Source organism: Heterodontus francisci, chromosome 6 (genome assembly GCF_036365525.1).
Source record: "Heterodontus francisci isolate sHetFra1 chromosome 6, sHetFra1.hap1, whole genome shotgun sequence".
In the NCBI taxonomy this organism is placed as follows: domain Eukaryota; kingdom Metazoa; phylum Chordata; class Chondrichthyes; order Heterodontiformes; family Heterodontidae; genus Heterodontus; species Heterodontus francisci.
Genome location: NC_090376.1, coordinates 65,758,770 through 65,779,237, shown reverse-complemented (window position 1 = coordinate 65,779,237; position 20,468 = coordinate 65,758,770). Strand labels below are relative to the sequence as shown.

The window sequence follows — 20,468 nt, the reverse complement described above, 5'->3', positions numbered from 1 at the left end:
TACGATTATCCTGGCAGTGTCAGGCTGGGGAATGGGTTCAAGCTGCAGAGTGCCTTGTGATTGATCTTTTTCAGACTAAAAGGTCATCACTACAGAAACCAATCTGACTAGATCTGTTTTGTGATTTTATTTTGAATACTGGGGATACAAACCAGTTTGTATACTGAAAAGTACTGAAATTACTCACCACCCCTGGCTCCTGCCCATGTGATTGACAGGAAGTCATGGTGAAAAAACAAGAAAATGCAGCATAACAGCAACAACATGCCTTTAATGGAAAAGTACATCCAAAGTTGCTTCTCAAATAGGCAGAGTGAAAATATATGCCAAGTCAGTAAAGGGTGACTGAAGACGAGACCAAACAGATCAGTTTTGAAGAGATTTTTAAAGGTAGAAAGAGATCTGTAAATATGGAGAGGTTAAGGGGGGGGAGTTCCAAAGAGTAGGCTTTTTCAGTAACAGTGGGTTGAAGGAAGGCAGGTGGGTACACACTAGGCCAGAGTCATAAGATCAGTGTCTTTGAAGAGGATTTAGGGCTGGAGGAGATTGCAGAGTTAGGGTAGAGCAGGGCTGGGTTGGGGATGGGGGAAGTTGGGTAGGATCAGGGGGATTTATAAACTAGGGCAAAGATTTTGAATTGGATGCATTAAGGGATGGAAAGAAAAAGTATAGGTGAGGTTGGGGAGGTGAGCAAGTGGGGCTTAGTGCAGGATAGGATATGTGTAACAGAATTTTGTACAAATTGGAGTTTAAAGAGCTTAGAGGATAGGAGATCATCAAAAAATCATGACAGCGGTTGAATCTGGATGTAACAAAGTTGCCTTAAAGGATTTCAGCATCACAAACAGACTGTCAAGCACCACTCTGCAAATGAAATTCTTGGCTGAATCATACTGCATATTGTTAAGGAGAAAGAACTTGCATTTATATAGCATCTGTTATGACCTCAAGAGATACCAAAGCACAACCACTGAAGTACTTTTGAAATGTAATCATATTGTAACGTAGGGAAATGTGCCAGCCAATTTACACGCAACAATATCACACAAACAGCAATGACTATATAAAAACAAGAAATGCTGGAAATACTCAGCAGGTCTGGCAGCATCTGTGGAAAGAGAAGCAGAGTTAACGTTTCAGGTCAGTGACCCTTCTTTGGAATTGGCAAATATTAGAAATGTCAAAGGTTATAAGCAAGTGAGGCTGGGGTGGGGCAAGAGATAACAAAGGAGAAGGTGTAAATTGGACAAGGCCACATAGCTGACCAAAAGGTCATGGAGCAAAGGCAAACAATATGTTAATGGTGTGTTGAAAGACAAAGCATTAGCACAGAATAGGGTGTTAACGGACTGAAGATTGAACAGCAGCAAGTACAAACATGAAAAAAAAGTGGGTAAGCAAACTGAACAAACTAAGATGAAATGAAATAAACATTAAAAAAAAAATTGTAAAAAATGTAAAAAAGAAAAAAATAACTAAAAATAAAAGTAAAATGGGGGGCCCGTCATGCTCTGAAATTATTGAACTCAATGTTCAGTCCGGCAGGCTGTAGTGTGCCTAATCGGTAAATGAGATACTGTTCCTCGAGCTTGCGTTGATGTTCACTGGAACACTGCAGCAAGCCCAGGATAGAGATGTGAGCATGAGAGCAGGGGGGAGTGTTGAAATGGCAAGCAACCAGAAGCTCAGGGTTCTGCTTGCAGACTGAGCGGAGGTGTTCCGCAAAGCGGTCACCCAGTCTGCGTTTGGTCTCCCCAATGTAGAGGAGACCACATTGTGAGCAGCGAATACAGTATACTACATTGAAAGAAGTACAAGTAAATCGCTGCTTCACCTGAAAGGAGTGTTTGGGGCCTGGGATAGTGAAGAGAGAGGAGGTAAATGGGCAGGTATTACACCTCCTGCGATTGCAGGGGAAGTTGCTATGGGAAGGGGACGAGGTGGTGGGGGTAATGGAGGAGTGAACCAGGGTGTCGCAGAGGGAATGATCCCTTCGGAATGCTGACAGAGGAAGGGAAGGGAAGATGCGTTTGGTAGTGGCATCACGCTGGAGGTGGCGTAAATGGCGGAGGATGATCCTTTGGATATGGAGGCTGATGGGGTGGAGAGTGAGGACAAGGGGAACCCTGTCACAGTTCTGGGAGGGAGGGGAAGGGGTGAGGGTAGAGGTGCGGGAAAAGGGCCGGACATGGTTGAGGGCCCTGTCAACAACAGTGGGGGGGAATCCTCGGTTGAGGAAAAAGGAGGTCATATCAAAAGCACCGTCATGGAAGGTAGCATCATCAGAGCAGATGCGTCGGAGACGAAAAAACTGGGAGAATGGAATGGAGTCCTTACAGAAGGTAGGGTGTGAAGAAGTGTAGTCGAGGTAGCTGTGGGAGTCGGTAGGCTTATAATGGATATTAGTAGACAACCAATCCCCAGAAATGGAGACAGAGAAGTCGAGGAAGGGAAGGGACCATCTAAAGGTGAGAGAAGGATGGAAATTGGAAGCAAAGTTGATAAAGTTTTCCAGTTCGGGGCGGGAGCAGGAAACGGCACCGATACAGTCATCAATAGTGGAGGGGGCCTGAGTAGGACTGGAACAAAAAATGCTCGACATATCCCACAAAACGACAGGCATAACTAGGACCTATGCGGGTACCCATAGCAACACCTTTTACTTGAAGGAAGTGAGTGGAGTTGAAGGAGAAGTTGTTCAATGTGAGAACAAGTTCAGCCAGGCGGAGGAGGATGGTGGTGGATGGGGACTGGTTGGGTCTCTGTTCAAGGAAGAAGCGGAGAGCCCTCAAACCGTCCTGGTGGGGGATGGAGGTGTAGAGCGATTGGACGTCCAAAGTAAAGAGGAGGCGGTTGAGACCAGGAAACTGGAAATTGTCAAAATGACGTAGGACGTCAGAAGAGTCACGGATGTAGGTGGGAAGAGACTGGACCAGCGGAGAAAAGATAGAGTCTAGATAGGAAGAAATAAGTTCAGTGGGGCAGGAGCAGGCTGACACAATGGGTCTGCAGGGACAGTCCCGTTTGTGGATTTTGGGAAGGAGGTAGAAGCAGGGTGTCCAGGGTTGCGGGACTATGAGGTTGGAAGCTGTAGAGGGAAGATCTCCAGAGGAGATGAGGTCAGTGACAGTCCTTTGGACAGTGGCTTGATGTTCGGTGGTGGGGTCATGGTCCAGAGGGAGGTAGGAAGAAGTGTCTGTGAGTTGGCGTTGAGCTTCTGCAAGGTAGAGGTCGGTACGCCATACAACAACAGCACCACCCTTGTCTGCAGGTTTGATGCCCATGTCGGGGTTAGACCTGAGAGAACGGAGTGCCTCAGGTTCAGAGGGGGACAGGTTAGAGTGAGTGAGGGGGGCAGAGAAATTATAGCAATGACTATATAATCTGTGGTGTTGGAACATAGGAGCAGCAGTAGGCTATTCAGCCCATTGAGCCTGCCCTGCCATTCAGTATGACCATGGCTGATCTTCCACTTCAATGCCTTTTTCCCACACTATCCTCATATCCCCTTATGGCATTTGTGTTTAGAAATCTGTCAATCTCTGCTTTAAATGTACTCAATGACTGAGCTTCCACAGCCCTCTGAGGTAGAGAATTCCAATGATTCACAATCTTCTGTGTAAAGAAATTTCTCTTCATCTCTGTCCTAAGTGGCTTCCCCCTTATTTTGAAATTGTGCCCCCTGGTTCTAGATTCCTCAACCAGGGAAACATCTTACCTGCATCTACCCTGTCTATCCCTTTAAGTATTTTGTAGGTTTCAATGAGATCACCACTCATTCTTCGCAACTCTAAGGAATACAGGCCCAGTTTCCCCAATCTCTCTTCATAGGACAGTCCCGGGAACAAGTCTGGTGAATCTTCGTTCCACCCTCTCTATGGCAATAATATCCTTCCTAAAGTAAGGGGACCAAAACTGCACACAGTACTCCAGGTGCAGTCTAACCAAGGTTCTATAGAATTGAAGCAAGACTTCACTACTCCTGTACTCAACTGTGTGTTGGTTGAGGGATAAATGTTGGCTAGGATACTAGAAGAGCTCCCATGCTCTTCCTCAAATAGTGCCATGGAATCTTTTAGGGGAGGCTGTGGTGTAGTTATAATGTCACTGGACAAGCAATCCAGAGGCACAGGCAAAAGCTCTGTGGACATGGGTTCAAATCCCACCATGCAGATGGTGAAATTTGAATTCAATTAATAAAAATTTGGAATTAAAAGCTAGTCTAATGGTGACCATGAAACCATCGTCGATTGTTGTAAAAACCCATCTGGTTCATTAATGTCCTTTAGGGAAGGAAATCTGCCGCCCTTACCTGGTCTGGCCTACATGTGACTCCAAGCCTACATGTGACTCCAGACCTACAGCAATGTGGTTGATTCTTAAATGCCCCCTGAAATGGCCCAGCAAGCCACTCAGTTCAAGGGCAATTAGGAATGGGCAATAAATGCTGGCCTAGCCAGCGACACCCACATCCCACAAATGAATAAAAAGAAATCTACCTGTGTGGTCAGACAGAGTTTTAATTTAACACCTCATCTGAAAGATAACACCTCTGACAATGTAGCACTCCCTCTCAGCTGAGATTACGTTCTGAAGTCCTGGATTGGAGCTTGAACCCAATACCTCTGATTCAGTGGCATGGGTACAACCACCGAACTAAGGCTGACACCAATTGTATGAGAACTTAGAGTGGTGGAATCTGCAATGTCATTTTTAATTTGCCACAAAGTTAGTCTGTAACCTCAGTTTATTGCACAATTGCTAATTAAAGTCTTCCTTTCCTGAAAGAGAAATGAAAATGAAGGAGTAAATCAATACTTTAAGGGCTGGGTTATAAAGCAATTTTGGTAGAAGCCTGGGTGTAGATTGACTGCCTTCTTGACCTCTTGTTTGGGAAATGTTGCTCAGCCGGGGGTGGGGGAACTGAAGAGGGATAGAAAAATAAAAGGATGGATAAAAACAACAAAACATAAAAATAAATAAAGAACAGATCTCATTTGGAATGCATTTTTGGACAAATATGTTTCCTTAGCAATGATCTGCATGGCGGGGGAAAAATCAATTGTGTTGCACTGCAGGCTTAAATTTTCTTTCTCGTGTCTACAGCATACAGACAATACAATGTAATGCTTTTGTAAATGAATCATTGTAATTATTATAATTGAATTAGAATAAAAGGTAAAAAATATGCAATATTTCTAATTCCTATACTATTTATAGATATACAGTAGTATTTCAGAAATAGAGGGGACTATCACGCTTTAACACTGGTCTTTGCTTTTATACAGTTTACGGAAGCTAACAGAAAAATCAAAGGCATATCAGAATATTAGATTGTTCAGTTAACAGAGTATAGTATTGATTGTATTTTTTATTATCACTGGTGATTGTTTTCAGAACCCTGCTACTGGTTCAAGGTATTGTCCAAGATTGTGCTACTTCTTTCCCTAACGCACATTTCCCAAATGTACAATCTCTATTGCTGTATTTTCATATGCAAAGCATGTACCCACTGTACCTACAGTATCCCATCTTCCCAAGCAGCTTTTATGAAACACAATCTCACAGCAATGCAGTCTAAATAAAATTTCATTTAAATTTGGCCTCCTGCTGAGGATAGCACTGCTTTGTTTTAGCAGCAGAAGCAGCAAGCCAGAAAGGTATGTCCTGTTTTGGATGGCTCATGGTGTGGGTTTAAGGATCACAATCAAGTCGTTCATGCTTCCAGGCTTTGGAATCTCATCCTCGCCCTGTGCCATCCTCCTATTTTCCTGTTTTATTTTCTTTTTTGTTTTATCTGTCCCCTGCCTGTTCTCTACCTGCAGGGCAGAATCATAATAAGCCCATACAGTAGTTTGTCTTTGCAAATCGTGGCTCTGTGATTGTTTTGCTTATTCTCTCCTTTTCTTTTCAGGTGTTGACCACACAAACACAGATTTAAAGGAAAACTACGTAAGTAGAGTACATGTTTCGGGTGTTTAACTTGAGGCCTTTCTAAAGTTGCAGTTATACTCTTCGTTAAAATCATTGTGAAAATCTCAGTGCCTGTGCAGTTAAAAGAGACTGAAGATTTTTTTTTTAAGGAGCCTTGTTTAATTTTTAAAGAATTACATTTGTGTAGCACCTTTCATGATCTCTAGAGGTCCCAATGAAATACTTCTGAAGTGCAGTCATTTTATAACATAGAAATGAGGTAGGTAATTTTGGCAAGAAAACTGAAGGATACCAAGAGTTTGTAATTATTTTTTTAAAACTCCATTAATTACTGAAGCAACAGGCAAGTATGTAAATGCATTATCCAGAGAATCTATAAATATTATGTCTGTGCAATTCTTTGCTGTTTTTATGCATGTTTCATATCAGTTTGATTCATTTATCAGCTGTACTGCACATACTATTTGTGAAAAAACAGTTATTTAGCTCAGAACAAGGAATGCACGAAAACCAGTCTTTCTGTTTGCTATTTAACTATCAAACTGAAGGAGCAGTTGATCAGAAAAGTCTGTAACTGTAGCACCCTCAGTGTAAAAACCATGTGGGTTTTTAAAGGAACTTTGTATTTGTTAGATATTTAATTTATTTTAAACAATGGAGGGGAGTCTTGAAATTCCTCTGTGATATGTTTAATGCTTTGGCTAATAGATTTATATTATACTACAGTCTGCACTATTTTAATTAAGTTGTTAACCCATTAGTTATTAGTGGCTTAACAACATTGTTAAAGTATAGAATCATAGAATGGTTACAGCACGGAAGGATGCCATTCGGCCCATCGTGTCTGCGGTGGCTCTCTGAAGGAACAATTCACCTAGTGCAACTCCCCTGCCTTCTCCCTGTAACTCTGCACATTCTTCCTTTTCAGATAATATTCAAATTCCTTCTTGAATGCCTTGATTTAGCCTGCCTCCACCACACAGTAAGGTAGTGCATTCCAGATCCTAACCACTAGCTGCGTGAAAAAGTTTTTCCTCATGTCTCCATCGCTTCTGCTGCAAATTACCTTAAATCTGTGCCCTTCGGTTCTCGCTCCTTGCACCGATGGGAACAGTTTCTCCCTATTTACTCTGTCCAGATCCCTCATGATTTTGAATACCTCTATCAATTCTCCTCTCAACCTTCTCAAAGGAAAACAGCCACAACTTCTCCAATCTACCTACATAACTGAAATTCCTCATCCCTGGAACCATTCTCATGTATCTTTTCTGCACCCTCTCTAATGCCTTCACATCCTTCCTAAAGTGTGGTATAACTTCCTTGCTTTTGTACTCTATGCCCCTATTGATATAGGCCTAGCATGCTGTATGCTACATTAACTATGCTCTCAACTTGTCCTGCCACCTTCAATGATTTGTGCATATTTTCCCCAGGTCTCTCAGCTCCTGCACCCCTTTTAGAATGATTGCATTTTATTTTATATTGTCTCTCCATGTTTTTCCTACCAAAATGAATCATTTCACACTTTTCTGCATTAAATTCCATCTGCCCATTCCACCAACCTGTCTATATCCTTTTGAAGTTCTACACTATCCTCCTCGCAGTTCACAATACTTCCAAGTTTTGTATCGTCCACAAAGTTTGAAATCATGCTCTGTACACCAAGGTCTATAACCAAGGTTATATAAACCAGGAAGAGAAAGGGTCATAACACCAACCCTTGGGGAACTCCACTATAAACCTTCCTCCAGTCTGAAAAAGAACTATTTACCACTACTCTCTTTCCTGTCACTCAGCCAATTTCATATCCATGCCACTACTGTCCCTTTTATTCCATGAACCCTAACTTTGCTCACAAGTCTGTTGTGCGGCACTTTATCAAATGCCTTTTGGAAGTCCATGTACACCACATCAACAGCATTACCCTCATCAACCCTCACTGTTACCTCATCAACAAACTCAAGCAAGTTAGTAAATCAGATTTGCCATTAACAAATCTTTGCTGGCTTTCCTTAATTAACCCGCATTTGTTCAACTGACTACTAATTTTGTCCCAAATTACCGTTTCTAGAAGCTTCCGAGGTTAAACTGACCGGCCTGAAGTTGCAGGGCTTATCTTTACAACCTTTTTTGAACAAGGGTGTAACATTTGCAATTCTCCAGCCCTCTGGCACCAACCCTGAGTCTAAGTAAGATTTGAAAATTATGGCCAGTGCCTCCACAATTTCCACTCTCACTTCCCTCTATCCTTGGATGCATCTCATCTGGTCCTGGTGCCTTATCAACTTTAAGTACAGACAACCTATCCAATACCTCCTCCTTATCAATTTTAAACCCTACAAGTGTCTGAAATACCTTCTCTTTCACCATGACCTGTGCAGCATCTTCCCCGGTAAAGACAGATGCAAAGTATTCGTTTAATACCTCAGCCATGCCCCCACCTCCATGCGTAAATCCCCTTTTTGGTCCCTAATCGGCCCTATTCCTCCTTTTACCACCCTTTTAATCTTTATATGCCTATAGAAGACTTTTGGGTTCCCTTTTTTGTTAGCTGCTAGTCTCTTTTCATTTCTCTCTTTGCTTCGCTTACTTGCTTTTTTAATTCCCTTCTGAACCTTCTATATTCAGCCTGGTTCTCAGTTGTATTCACCACCTGACATCTGTCATAAGCGCACTTTTTTTTGCTTGTTCTTACTTTCTATCTCTTCTTTCATCCAGGGAGCTCTGGGTTTGTTTGCCCTACCTCTTCCCTTCGTGGGACTATATCTTGACTGTGCCCGAACTATCTCTTCTTTAAAGTTACAGTTTTGCCTGCCAACCTTTGAGTCCAATTAATCTCAGTAAAATCCATTCTTACCACATTGAAGTTGGCTTTCTACCAGTTAATTATTCTTACTCTGGAATGTTCCTTGTTCTTCTCCATAGTCAACCTAAACCATATGATATAATGATCACTGTCCCCTAAATGTTCCCCCGCTGACATTTGATCAACTTGGTCCACCTCATTCCCAAGGAGCAGGTCTAGCAATGCCTCCTTTCCCATTGGACTGGAAACATACTGTTGTAGAAAATTCTCCTGAACACACTCTAGGAATTCTTGCCCCTCTCCACCCTTTACACTACTACTATCCCAGTCTATATTTGGATAATTGAAATCCCCAATAATTACCACCCTATAATTCTTGCACCTCTCTGTAATTTCCTTGCAAATTTGTCCCTCTACATCTTTCCCACTATTTGGTGGCCTATAGACTACATCGAGCAATGTAATTGCACTTTTTTTGTTTGTTAGCTCTTGCCAAATAGATTCTGTCCTTGACATCCTCTCTCCTTAATCAAGCCACACGAACCCCTTTCCTATCTTTCCTGAACACCTTGGACTGAATTTTACTAGCTTCTAAGATGGCGGCCCGCACGTGCGGCTTTTACTCCGCGGAGCTGCCGCGATATTAGATGCGGCAGCTCATTTACATGGATGGGGCGGACCGCCCTCTCACCTCCCCCCCCCCCCCTCCCCCCCATGATGTGGAGGGGGTGGGCGCTCTGTCCCTGGCAACGGTGTCCAGTGCCACTACGCAGGTGCCATGCCATTTTTAAATGGCTTAGAGCCCTTACAGACAGTTTCAATTTTTAAAGATGTAGCACATTTTAAACTATTAAAAATAATTGGAGAAATCTTTCCAGCCCCTCTCCCACCACAACGCCCCCCCCCAATAGCCTTACATGTTATTCCACTCCTCTTCCCTAAAATACTTATCTTGAGTATCTGACCTTCCCCCGCCCCCCAAAGTTCAGAAACCTTTACCTTTACCCCTTCCTATCACCCCCTCAACCAATCAGGTAAGGTTTTTCCCTGTCCCTCTCTCCCCACTTAAACACTTACTGCTTCCCTCCTCCCCGCCACTGTCCCACATTGGATCTCCGGTCGGAGATCGGATGACGCAGGAGTGCCAGCCACCAGCCGTGATATGGGGTGGGATGGCTGGCACGGCGAGGAAAGTAATTGTTCCATAATTTTACTACATTAACATATTAAAATAATGGTGCCGTCACCGAGTGGCAGGTGGGCCGCCACGAGGTCTTGCCGTAGCCAGTAATATGGGGAGGGGCCTTCCTGGCGTCGAAGCCCGTGGCGGGCCTATCCCGGAGGCTTTTTCCAGGCCTCCCTATCACAACTCCCGATGTCGGGGGTGGTGGTGGGCTGGTAAAATTCAGCTCCTTGTATCCAGTAATATTGAATACCCAGTCCTGCCCTTCTTCGAGCCAGGTTTCCATTATAACTTCAACACCATATTTCCACATGGCTATCTGTGCCTACAACTCACCAATCTTATTTACCACACTCCATGCATTCACATACATGCACAGTAAACCTAATTTAGACTTTGTTACTTTCCCGCTTGCTCTGAAACCCCTAAGAACTTACGATTTCCTACTCAGTACTATCTGTCTCTCCCAGTATTCTGTGACCCTTGGTATTCCTCTCTAGTATTACCTCCTGGTTCCCACAAGTTCATGTAAACCCTCCCCAATAGCAGTAGCAAATCACCCCAGTTCTGTTGAGTTGCAACCTGTCCAGCCTATGCCGTTCCCATCTCCCCCAGAGCTGATCCCAGTGTCGCAGGAATCTAAAGCCCTCCCTGTTGCACCATCTTTCCAGCAACGAATTTATCTTCCTATTTCTATACTCACTTGCGCATGGTAACGGGAGTAATCTGGAGATTACTCCTTTTGGATTCCTGCTTGCTAATTTCTTACCGAGCTCCCTAAATTCTGACTGCTGGACCACATCCCTCTTTCTACCGAGAATGGAACTTGGCATGAACACATGAAACAAGGTATTAAAAATACCTCAGTGTATCTTATCCTTATCTCTTTTTTAAAATCAGTTAATTTAACCTAATCCTCACCTAGATGGTACCACTTCCCTCCAGATCAGCTAACTAACTTGATTGTGAGCCCATTAGAAAAAATGCCTGTCTGGGAAATGAAGCTATCTCCAGGTATAAGGAAATGCACAGCTCCAGTCTGAAAACTTTGATCAAATTAAAAATAGTAGCTGAAATTGAGGCAGATCGGTAAGGAATCACGCAGTATGTGTTTACATGTGTAGTGTATCAATGGGCTGAATTTTACCCTCGTCGGACGGGAGCCGTCCACCCACCAAAATGTTGGTGGTAATCCCGCCCCCACCGGACCTGGGGATCCAGTCCAGATTTTACAGTCCCCAGGCCTTTAATTGGGCTTAGGCGGGACTTCTACCTCATTGACGCAGGAGGTCCTGCCTAATGGAGCTGCTGGGAGCAGTGGCCACTGCTGAATCTGCAGCCCAGCTTCCACAAGAAGAGGAAGGATGGCCCCGATCCAAAGGTGAGTTTTTGGGGCCTTGTCGGGGGTAATCAGTTGGGCCCAGCGAGGCAAGGGGGGTTGATTGGGGGTACAGGGGTCGTGCTGGGCTTTGAGGCATCAAGGGCTCCGTCGGGCGCAGGGTGCCTGACGAGGAGGCCCCCCCCCTCCCCCCCACCCGCCGGACCCCCCCGAAGCCATCAGAAAGCCACCTGCTTTTCTCAGACAGCTTTTCTCAGGCCTTGGCTGCCTGACCAGCCAAGGGCAAAATCACCGTGGCGGCAGGCGGAGGCCCTTGAGTGGCCGTTAACTGGCCACTTAAGGGCCTTGATTGGTCTGAGGTGGGCGGGCCGGTTTTCGCTGCAGCCGCCCCAAGTAAAATGGCGGCGGAGGCGTGAGCAGGTAGGGAAGGGCCCCCAGAGCCTCCCACTCCATTTTATGTCCCCCCTCCCCCGCCACCATCCCGCTCTTGGTGGGGGCGCAAAATTCCGGCCAATTTATGAGGATTAAACTGAATCATTTTTGTAGCATTCCCGCTTTATTGAATTAAAATAAAGCTGTTTTAATTGCGGATGGTTGGAACTGGTATTACAATAGTATTGCAAGTGCAAGATATTGACAATGACAATTGAAGAATACTACTGCTTTAGTCCTGTAATACATAAACTGAAACATTTGATTCGAAATCATTCGACAGCAAAACTTTTATTCACATTTTCTATTTCCTTCTGTTATGATCCCGTTAGGAACCATTAACTTTTAAAAAGAGAAAGTTGAATTCCCAGTTATTACAGAAAGAATTATGCCACAAGGTTTCACGTTATAAATAAAAAAAACTTTACTGTACAAGAGTTAAACAAAGCAAAGCACTACTAACTTAACTACAATTTGGAAACACTTATATTTTAAACTTAAAATCTTAACAGAACATGAAGACAAATATTTTAAACTCTAAATCTCAACAGAACACTCCTATTTGACTTGTTCCGAAGAAGGGTCACTGACCCGAAACGTTAACTCTGCTTCTCTTTTCACAGATGCTGCCAGACCTGCTGAGTGGTTCCAGCATTTTTTTACTCCTATTTGACTGTTACTTCCACCCCAAGAATTTTCCCTATACATTACATGATCTTGGCTGTTTGTTCACTTATTCTGGGACCAATCCAAAGTGTACCACAATTCTTAGGAATTCACTTTGATTTCCTTCATTTCTCAGCTGTCTTCTGAGGTTTAAGATCACCTCCCAAATCTGGACTTCCCAGCTTGAGGGCTGACTCAAAACAGAAACACCCCTGGTTCCCGATGGCCTCTTTGCTCTTGAGTCTAGCTGACTTCCAAAAGCCAATTGCTTGTCCAGAAGCCAACTGACTGACTGTGTCAACAAGCACACAGATCAAAAAACCAACAGACACCCCCTGCATAATCGATCTCCATAGTATTTATGGTACAAGTGGGGTGTCCCAGATGGCAATTTAAACTAATTATTTCCAACTCCAAATCTTCTCTTTGATTCCTGATACCCACAGGAATAATTGATATTACTAACAATGCAGAACAAACTCTCCTAAACTTTCTGTTTCCAACTGCCCAACTAATGAGGCCACCTGCCATGTTATGGCTCTCACATCTCTAATTCTGTCTCTGTAAGCACTCGTGGAGAGATTTTTGAACTTTAAATCCTCTGTTTGTTCTGGGAAATCATATGAATAATTTAAACCCCTGATTGCGGTGGCTGCAGACACACTGGGCTGGATTTTATCTTAGGAGGACAGGACTTCGCCACTGACATAAAAGCCGGAGGTGAACCCGCTTCCGCATAGCCCAGGGATCCAACCTGCATTTTACGGGTCCCCGGGCTTTAATTGTCCCAAGGCGGGACTTTCACCCTCTTGAGGGAGGAGATCCCACCTCAGTGAGCTGCCAGCCAATCAGTGGGCTGGCAGCTCTTTATCCCAGCAGCATCACCGGGAGCAGTGGTCACTGCTGGGACTGCAGCCCAGCTGACGCCATGGAACCAGGACTTCAGGTAAGTTGGGCTTGCCTTGCCTGGGGGGTGTCAGCGAGGCAAGGTTAGTCGTTTTGGGGGAGGGGGTGTATCTTTGGTACCGGGGCGGCCCTCAATCGGGCACCCTGTGCCCGACTGCCATGGCACCCCCCCAGCGCGCGGAAAGGCCAGCAGCTATCGTTGGGTGGCCTTTCACGTCCCCAGCATGCCCGTTTTCCATGGGTAAAATACCCGTAGAGGTGGGCGAGGGTCCTTAAGTGGCCGTTAAGTGGCCACTTAAGGCCTTTGATTGGCCTTGGGTGGGTGGGCCGTTCTCCCCCCACCCACCCGACCGCTGTAAAGTTGGCCAGAGTCGGGAGTGGGGCGGGAAGGCCTCCTGGAGCCTCCCGCTCAATTTTACACAGCCCCCATCATCTGATCCGCTACAGCAGCGTAAAATTCAGCCCACCATCTAATCAACAAGTTAAGAGGGGTTCCCATTGTGTAGGGTCTTCAGGCTTCCCAAAATGACCTTACTAAATAAACAAGGGCGACCCCTTGATTTGTAACTACCCAAGGTTTGTTTGCCAGCTTCTCAAACCAAGTGTTTTCATTTGTCTTGCATTAAAAAAATCAATTCCCAAATTGAAAGTTACCTCTAGAAAATTAGTACAAACCATGAGCCACATGATTGTAACACTATGGTCTAAAACTGTTTTTCTGACAAATGCTGGCCAAAGCCCATGAAGAATCAATGTACTTCGGCTAACCTAGCTGATAGTTGTAATGAGGCTAGATGTTTGAAATACCCTGAAATCTATTCATCTTCATATATATATGTATAATATATATATCGTACCACTGTGTGTTATGCAGCACATATGTCTATTATTAAAATGCTGTGAGTTAAATTCTTGATATTTACATCACAGTATCTGGTCACAGTAAATGGTCTACATGTATCTATATCACACTGCTATGTGTTAAACAGCCAACATGTATGTATTTTATTGTAGAGCTGTGTATTGAACAGTATATGTGTTTATTCTATACAACATACATTTGTGTTTTTTATCTCTGTGTGCACTTCAGGTCTGCACCATTTGACTTGCTATTGTCACTTTTTTTTATCACACATTCTATGGAAACCTTTCCCTTTATAAATTCCTATGTCCAAATTTATAATGGGTTTTGCCTATGTAAACTTATCACTTTGGTTGCTCAGCCTGGCCACTGTTTTCAGAAAAATCTTCATCTTCCAATTTTTTTCTCAGTAATTGGAATTTCAAAGATCCAAAACAAAAGTATCAACACATTTTTAAAATGTTTTTTAAAAAATCAGAAACTTAGATATTTGACAATAAGATGATTACATTTATCAATTTCCTTGCACCTTGTAGCTTTTAATGCCTTCATTACAGTTTACATTCCAAGGCCTTAGCTTTTCCAAAAAACCTGGGCTTGCTGTTAATATTTTTCCCAGAGCTGTGACTCTGTGAGCTGAATTAGGATTGTACAGTCTGAATGTGTACAGTGTAACAACTCTTCCAGAATGCACCAGTGCCATTCAGACAGCTGTACTTCAGTAATATTTTTCTTTAGCTTCCAGCACTTTCAAGTTGTTCTTCCAGCACTGTAGTTGTTCTTCAAATATTATAAAGCACAAAATGACAGATTTCAAAAGTTTTGGCTCTTAGGCAACAACTGGCAGAATGTGCCGACCGGCTATCTGATGCTGCTGGCTGGAGGCCTGGTCCATTTTGAGGGTGAAGCTTCATTACCATGCCGCCAGTTCCTGGCTGGCACAATATTGAGGAACACATAAACTGATCCAGCCTGCAGGAAGGTAGAATCACAGCTGCGGTGCATGGTGTGAGAGGGTGGGAGCTTGGGGCGACATGGTTCTTGAGTAGCTTGGAGGAACATTCCTATTTCTTCTTGTCCCTACAGCCTGTTAAATTTTGGCAAGGGGAAAAGAGAGACATGGATCAAATATACTGTGGAGTGAGAAAGAGTGAGATTTGGATTCGAGAGAGAGGGGAATAAAAGAGGAAGGGATGAAACAGAGCGAGAGTATGAATCTTCATTTAATTTTACTCCAAAAACTTTGGATTTTGAAGCCAACCCATAATTATCTCACTTTGTATTTTGTTGGCTGTTAGGAAAGGTCAATGATAATCACTTACCCCTCTGAAGCAGAGGGAAAATAATACAAATAGAGGAATTGGCAGATGGGTAATATTTTTCTTCATTTGAATTTGATTTCCTTTTTAAAAAGAACAGATTAATTTTTGGAAGCAAATAAAGCCTCAGGGGTAAACAGGAAGAGAGGGGGCTGAGGCGATGGAGGGAAGAGAGAAACTGTTTGAGGGTATGGGAGCCACTAGCCTGCAGTCAGCCACACCTGAGAGGAGCAAGCGACAGTATGGGGAAATGGTTGGAGAGTTAGGAGTGAAGTGAAAAATCACAGGGCAATGAAGAGGGAGGGATACGGCAGTTGAGAATATAATTCAAAGGGGAAGTGGTAGTGTAGTGTTGGGGTAGTAGGAAGAAGGTAGGAAGGTGAGGAGGTTGGAGATGTGATAGGAGTGAGGGGGTGGTGAAGCATGATTGTTTGGAGGAGATGACAGGAAGGGAGTCATTGAGGACAGTTCCATTGTAACCCCCAACTCAAATGCAGGCTACAGCCATTGGTGACACAATTCCCCACCAGGCCATACCATACCTCCCACCCAAAAGGAAAGATCAAATAAAAAAAAGGCAGAGAGAGAACCAGAAGATAGAGAGAGAGGCAAAAAGAAGAGTTATGGAGGTAGAAGCAGTAGAAAAGAGAGAAACCAAAGCACAAGAGAATTGGCAACATTAAGACATCAGAGATAGGTAAGAAAGTGAGCATACTCTCCATATTACTGTGTGTAATGTGATGGGAGATGGCAACCAGTAATCATTTGTTAGAACATATCAATTGGTCCTGACCCTCCACATTGAACGATAGTGGAGATCCATCAGCAATAAAACCAGAAAATACTAGAGACACACACCAGGGGCTGAATTTTATTCTCCCGCTGCCGGGAGTGGCAGCGGCGATACAAATGGTGGCCCGCATGCACGGGCTACGTGCCGCCACACTGCTGCGATCTAGCACACAGCAGCTCATTAAATTACGCAGGGCGGCCTGCCCTTCCCCCCCAATCACATGGCGGGGGCTGCCTCAGCGATGCTGTGAACCGCGTCAGCTGCCTCTGTGCCAGTGCTGGCGCCATTTTTAAAGGGCTGCCAGACCTACACAGAAACTGCAGAGTTGAACCCCATACACTCACCCCCCGCCCCCCCACTACACTGTAAGTAAATTTCTGACCCATTTTCCTCCACCGCCCCTCCCCCACTACACTTAAAATCCTAAGTTCCCCCCTTCCCCACTTCGGTGACGCCAGCTTTCTCTGGAGGGGAAAGTGAAGGCGTGTGAGTGCCGCCCATTGCACATAAGATCCCAGACAGCTGGTAAGATCGCGGTGAATGGTATTTAAATGTATTCATTTCCTTTGTTTAAAGTCGGGTTCCGCCACCGGAAAGATTGGGTCCGGCTATCCTGGCATCGGGCTCCGTGGTGGGCTGCTGCTGCGATCCTCCGGCCAACCCCCCGCCACACAGCCCGTCGTCAGAAGCTCAACAAAATCCAGCCCCAGGTCAATCAGCACGTATGAAGAAAAGACAATTTGTCTTGGATGTGTCGATATGTGCTTGGTTCGTTTGAATAAAAGCTGTATATAAACATTCCTGTAGAAAATCCATACTTCCTGTTACATATCCCCATTATGCAAGTAGGTGGTGCTTTGATAGGATTTTCAGTATTAAATGCTGAGTTAAAAAGTTGCTCTTGCCTGTCAAATTACATTCAGTGCTGTACTGCTTTGTTTGCCATAGTTTCTCTAGAGGTCCATCTACTGTGTGATGATCTCTTGCATCTTCATCCAGCAATGAAGTGCAAGTATTTTATTTTTATCTATTTTTAATGTTTAACTATTTTTTAAATTGATGTAAACTGCTTTATGACCTCTTTCCCCAACCTGAGACTCACTCCTTACCACTTACTGCTGAATTAGAGTTCATGCTGCCTTCCCACCCTATCCCTAGCTGTGCTGCTGCTTGTACCAAACTGCCCTAGACACACTGTGGGTTCTGCTCTATTCTTTCTTGAACCCTTGGAGCTCAGGGTACCTTCTATCCCTCTTCCCCAAACTCAATTGTTGATGCTCACCATCATCAAGTTGAAAAATTGCAAACTTTTAAGTGCTGAACGTAAAATGAATAAATCCTGCCAGCACTTTCCCCCCAAACAATTAAATAAATAGTCCTTGCTTCCTATATAAATTTGATTAAAAATCCCTCTTAATTGTGCTGTCAGTACTTTAGTACACTTACGAACAAGTGACTCTAAATCCTCAAAATGAAGTGTGTGAGATATAAATTATTAAGCAAATTCTAGCTCTATGGCATTTGCACCATCTATCACAGCCTGACCTGAGAGTTTTTTGCCAGCTCCATTTGATTTCCTGGTCCTGTGCCCAACCCTGTTCTGGCCCCTCTTTGAAATTGCCAACACCTTTTCTAAATTCCTACCACTTGATAAGGTGAGAGCCGTAGCAGGTCTGGTAACATGTATAGATCTAAGGCTCAGGCTTCTCAAATGATACAGGCCACTGATGGAAAATATTTTTTGAACAGTAAATTCCAGCATATGGATAAGTTAAATCATTCTCTTGCAAATGTATTTTTTATTTAAAGTAATTGCAAAAAAAAAAAGGAGCTGAGATAAGGGGACATTCTTTTACACAGCAGGTTGTTATGGTCTGGAATGCAATGCCTGAAAGTGGGGGTGGAGGAAGATTCAATATTAACGTTCAAAAAGGAATTGGATAAATGTTTGTAAAGAGGAACAATTGCACAGCAATAGAGGAATGGACAGCTCTTTCAAAATGCCAGCACAGGCATGAGGGGCCAAATGGCCTCCCTCTGTGCTGTATGGCCTATGTCTTTGCAAAGCTTATTTCCAGCACTGTGTTTCTCAGCTAGTAAGAGTTCAAGTTGGCAGATGAAAGGATTTTCATAACAATAGAGTACACTTTGGTTGGCTGTCGTTTTGCTCCTTGCTTTTGGTAGATTTTCTATACTGTTAATTTTTGATTAGAAGCTTTTGAAATTGCTGTTTGGCTGTTTTTATTCCTCGTTGTCATATGTTAATTGACACATCCATACATGTTCAGCCGTGATTTGTTGCTGTTTTATAAATGTGGAATTTAAGCCAATCAGGTGCAAGAATTTGCATATAAAATGGTGTGACACCACAAAGCATAATGTCTGAGGTGTGACTGCCAGTGGTGCTTGCAATTTGGGATGTTTCTTTGATAGAAACTGTGAATATGGATTCCATGGTTCTGATATTTATCAGATCAGAATTTAGAAGTGGTTGGGTGGGGAGTGATGGGAGCAAGTTCTGGAATGCCATCGGGTTTACTTTTTAACAGTTTCCCTGCCGGAAGCCAGCCTGATTAGCAGGCTTGACGCCCTGTCAGTTGGGAAAAGCTGCAGAAGAGGCTGCAGTCCAGGAACAAGTAAACTTCACGCTGCACGTGGTAGGGGTCGCAAGGGGGCCTGGGTACAACATGGCTTGGAGTGTTGGGGGGTGATTGCCAAGGTTGGGGACATATCGAAGGGAGAGGTCAGAGGGAAATCTGAGGAACAGATGGGAGAGAGTCAATGATTGCGAGGGGTCAGCAACTGCAGGAGCATCGGTGATCAGAGTGGGAGGGGTCCAATCATGGGTGAAGTTAACAGGTTTACTTGGTGGGCCAGGGTGAAACGCTCCTGCTCCTCCCGGCCCACATGCAGTGCTGGAAAAGCTCTTACCTCTTGTCTGCAGCAATCCTCACCTTCCTTTAATGTTGGGTTTCCCACTCGGGAAACCCAGCCGGCCAGCATTAAGTACATATAAAATCTTAAGCACATAGCCTCATTAAAATATTTAAATGAGCAACACACTTCCTGCAAGTGGGTTGCTCACCCATCCCCATCTCTCCTCCATTAAAACGGGAAGTGAACGAATTTGAGTCACGTCTGAGACTTTTTATATTTTTATTTCCCACCCAACCCATCTGTTTGTGGGAGTTAAAATTCCCCCCATCTGTTTATGGAGAATAAATGTTTTCAATGACAGTATTCTTAACATAGCCTTCCCAGTGGGAATTTGATCACATTGGATTGACCACCTATTTTACATCATGCTTGATTTTACTCTCCATCAAAGTCAACGCAAAATAAAATCAGTTTGGGGTGTGGGAGGGTAAGACAGATCTGATTCTGTCAGTTTCCCACTCAGCAAATTAGTTTAAAATAACCCCCATGTCTTTCAGGCCATCGTGGTTGAATATTATGACCTAAAAATGACAGGAAAGTCAGGAATAATGTAAAGTTATGCTACACTGGATCAATTGAAAAGTAAAGATACTGAATAAGCAAGCAAATTCTTAACACACTCCACAGGGTCAATTTTAACTTTAGGGTGACCAAAAGGGGGAGCACCCTGCCATGGCATTTCAGCAGCAGAGAGGGCCGTGTCTCATTTAAATTTGACAGGTGAGCTGGGGGGGTTTTCAGATGCAGCTCATTGGATTAAAGCCTCAAGATCAGGCCATGCAGGCTACCAACATGCTACTGGACGAGGAGGAGGGGGGATGGCGGGTACGGTGCCGGGTACAATTGTGGAGTATGGGAGTCCGGAGATAGCAGTTGCCTAGATTATTTGTGTATGCTCCAGAGGAGTAATGCAGCTCCTGGGCCTACAAAATAATTTGTCACTTACCTTTGGCAGGCCTCTTCTGTTCAGGCATCCGTGGAACTGACCAGAGCCTGTACGGCACAGGCTCTGACTGAAAATGGCAATCAGTGTCCTAATTACATCATAAAACACCAATTTCCATATTACACCGTGCCTATGGTCTGTAGCAGGCAGGCACTTTGAACACCCGGCAGTAAGCATCTTTCAAACTGGAGCTCACCGCATCGCTGGGTATTAACGGGATGGTAAGGCAACTGACCCCATCTTGATGTTGTTATTGCCCTGTTAATGCTGGGCAAAGGCAATAAAAACCAACTCCTATGTCTGTCTGTCAATTTTAGAATTTGTTTTCCATGAAGCAAAAATTAA

At 44.0% G+C, this 20,468-nt stretch overlaps 1 protein-coding gene across 3 annotated transcripts in view; it reads left to right on the top strand.

Annotated features, from left to right (window-relative positions):
- LOC137371359 (PC3-like endoprotease variant B) overlaps nt 1–20,468 on the top strand; it is a 906,432-nt gene that overhangs the window by 502,224 nt on the left and 383,740 nt on the right. For all 3 annotated transcript variants that reach the window (XM_068033824.1, XM_068033825.1, XM_068033826.1), the window contains one exon: nt 5,915–5,952. In XM_068033824.1, coding sequence (XP_067889925.1) covers nt 5,915–5,952 — 38 coding nt within the window. The remainder of the gene's footprint in view (nt 1–5,914; nt 5,953–20,468) is intronic.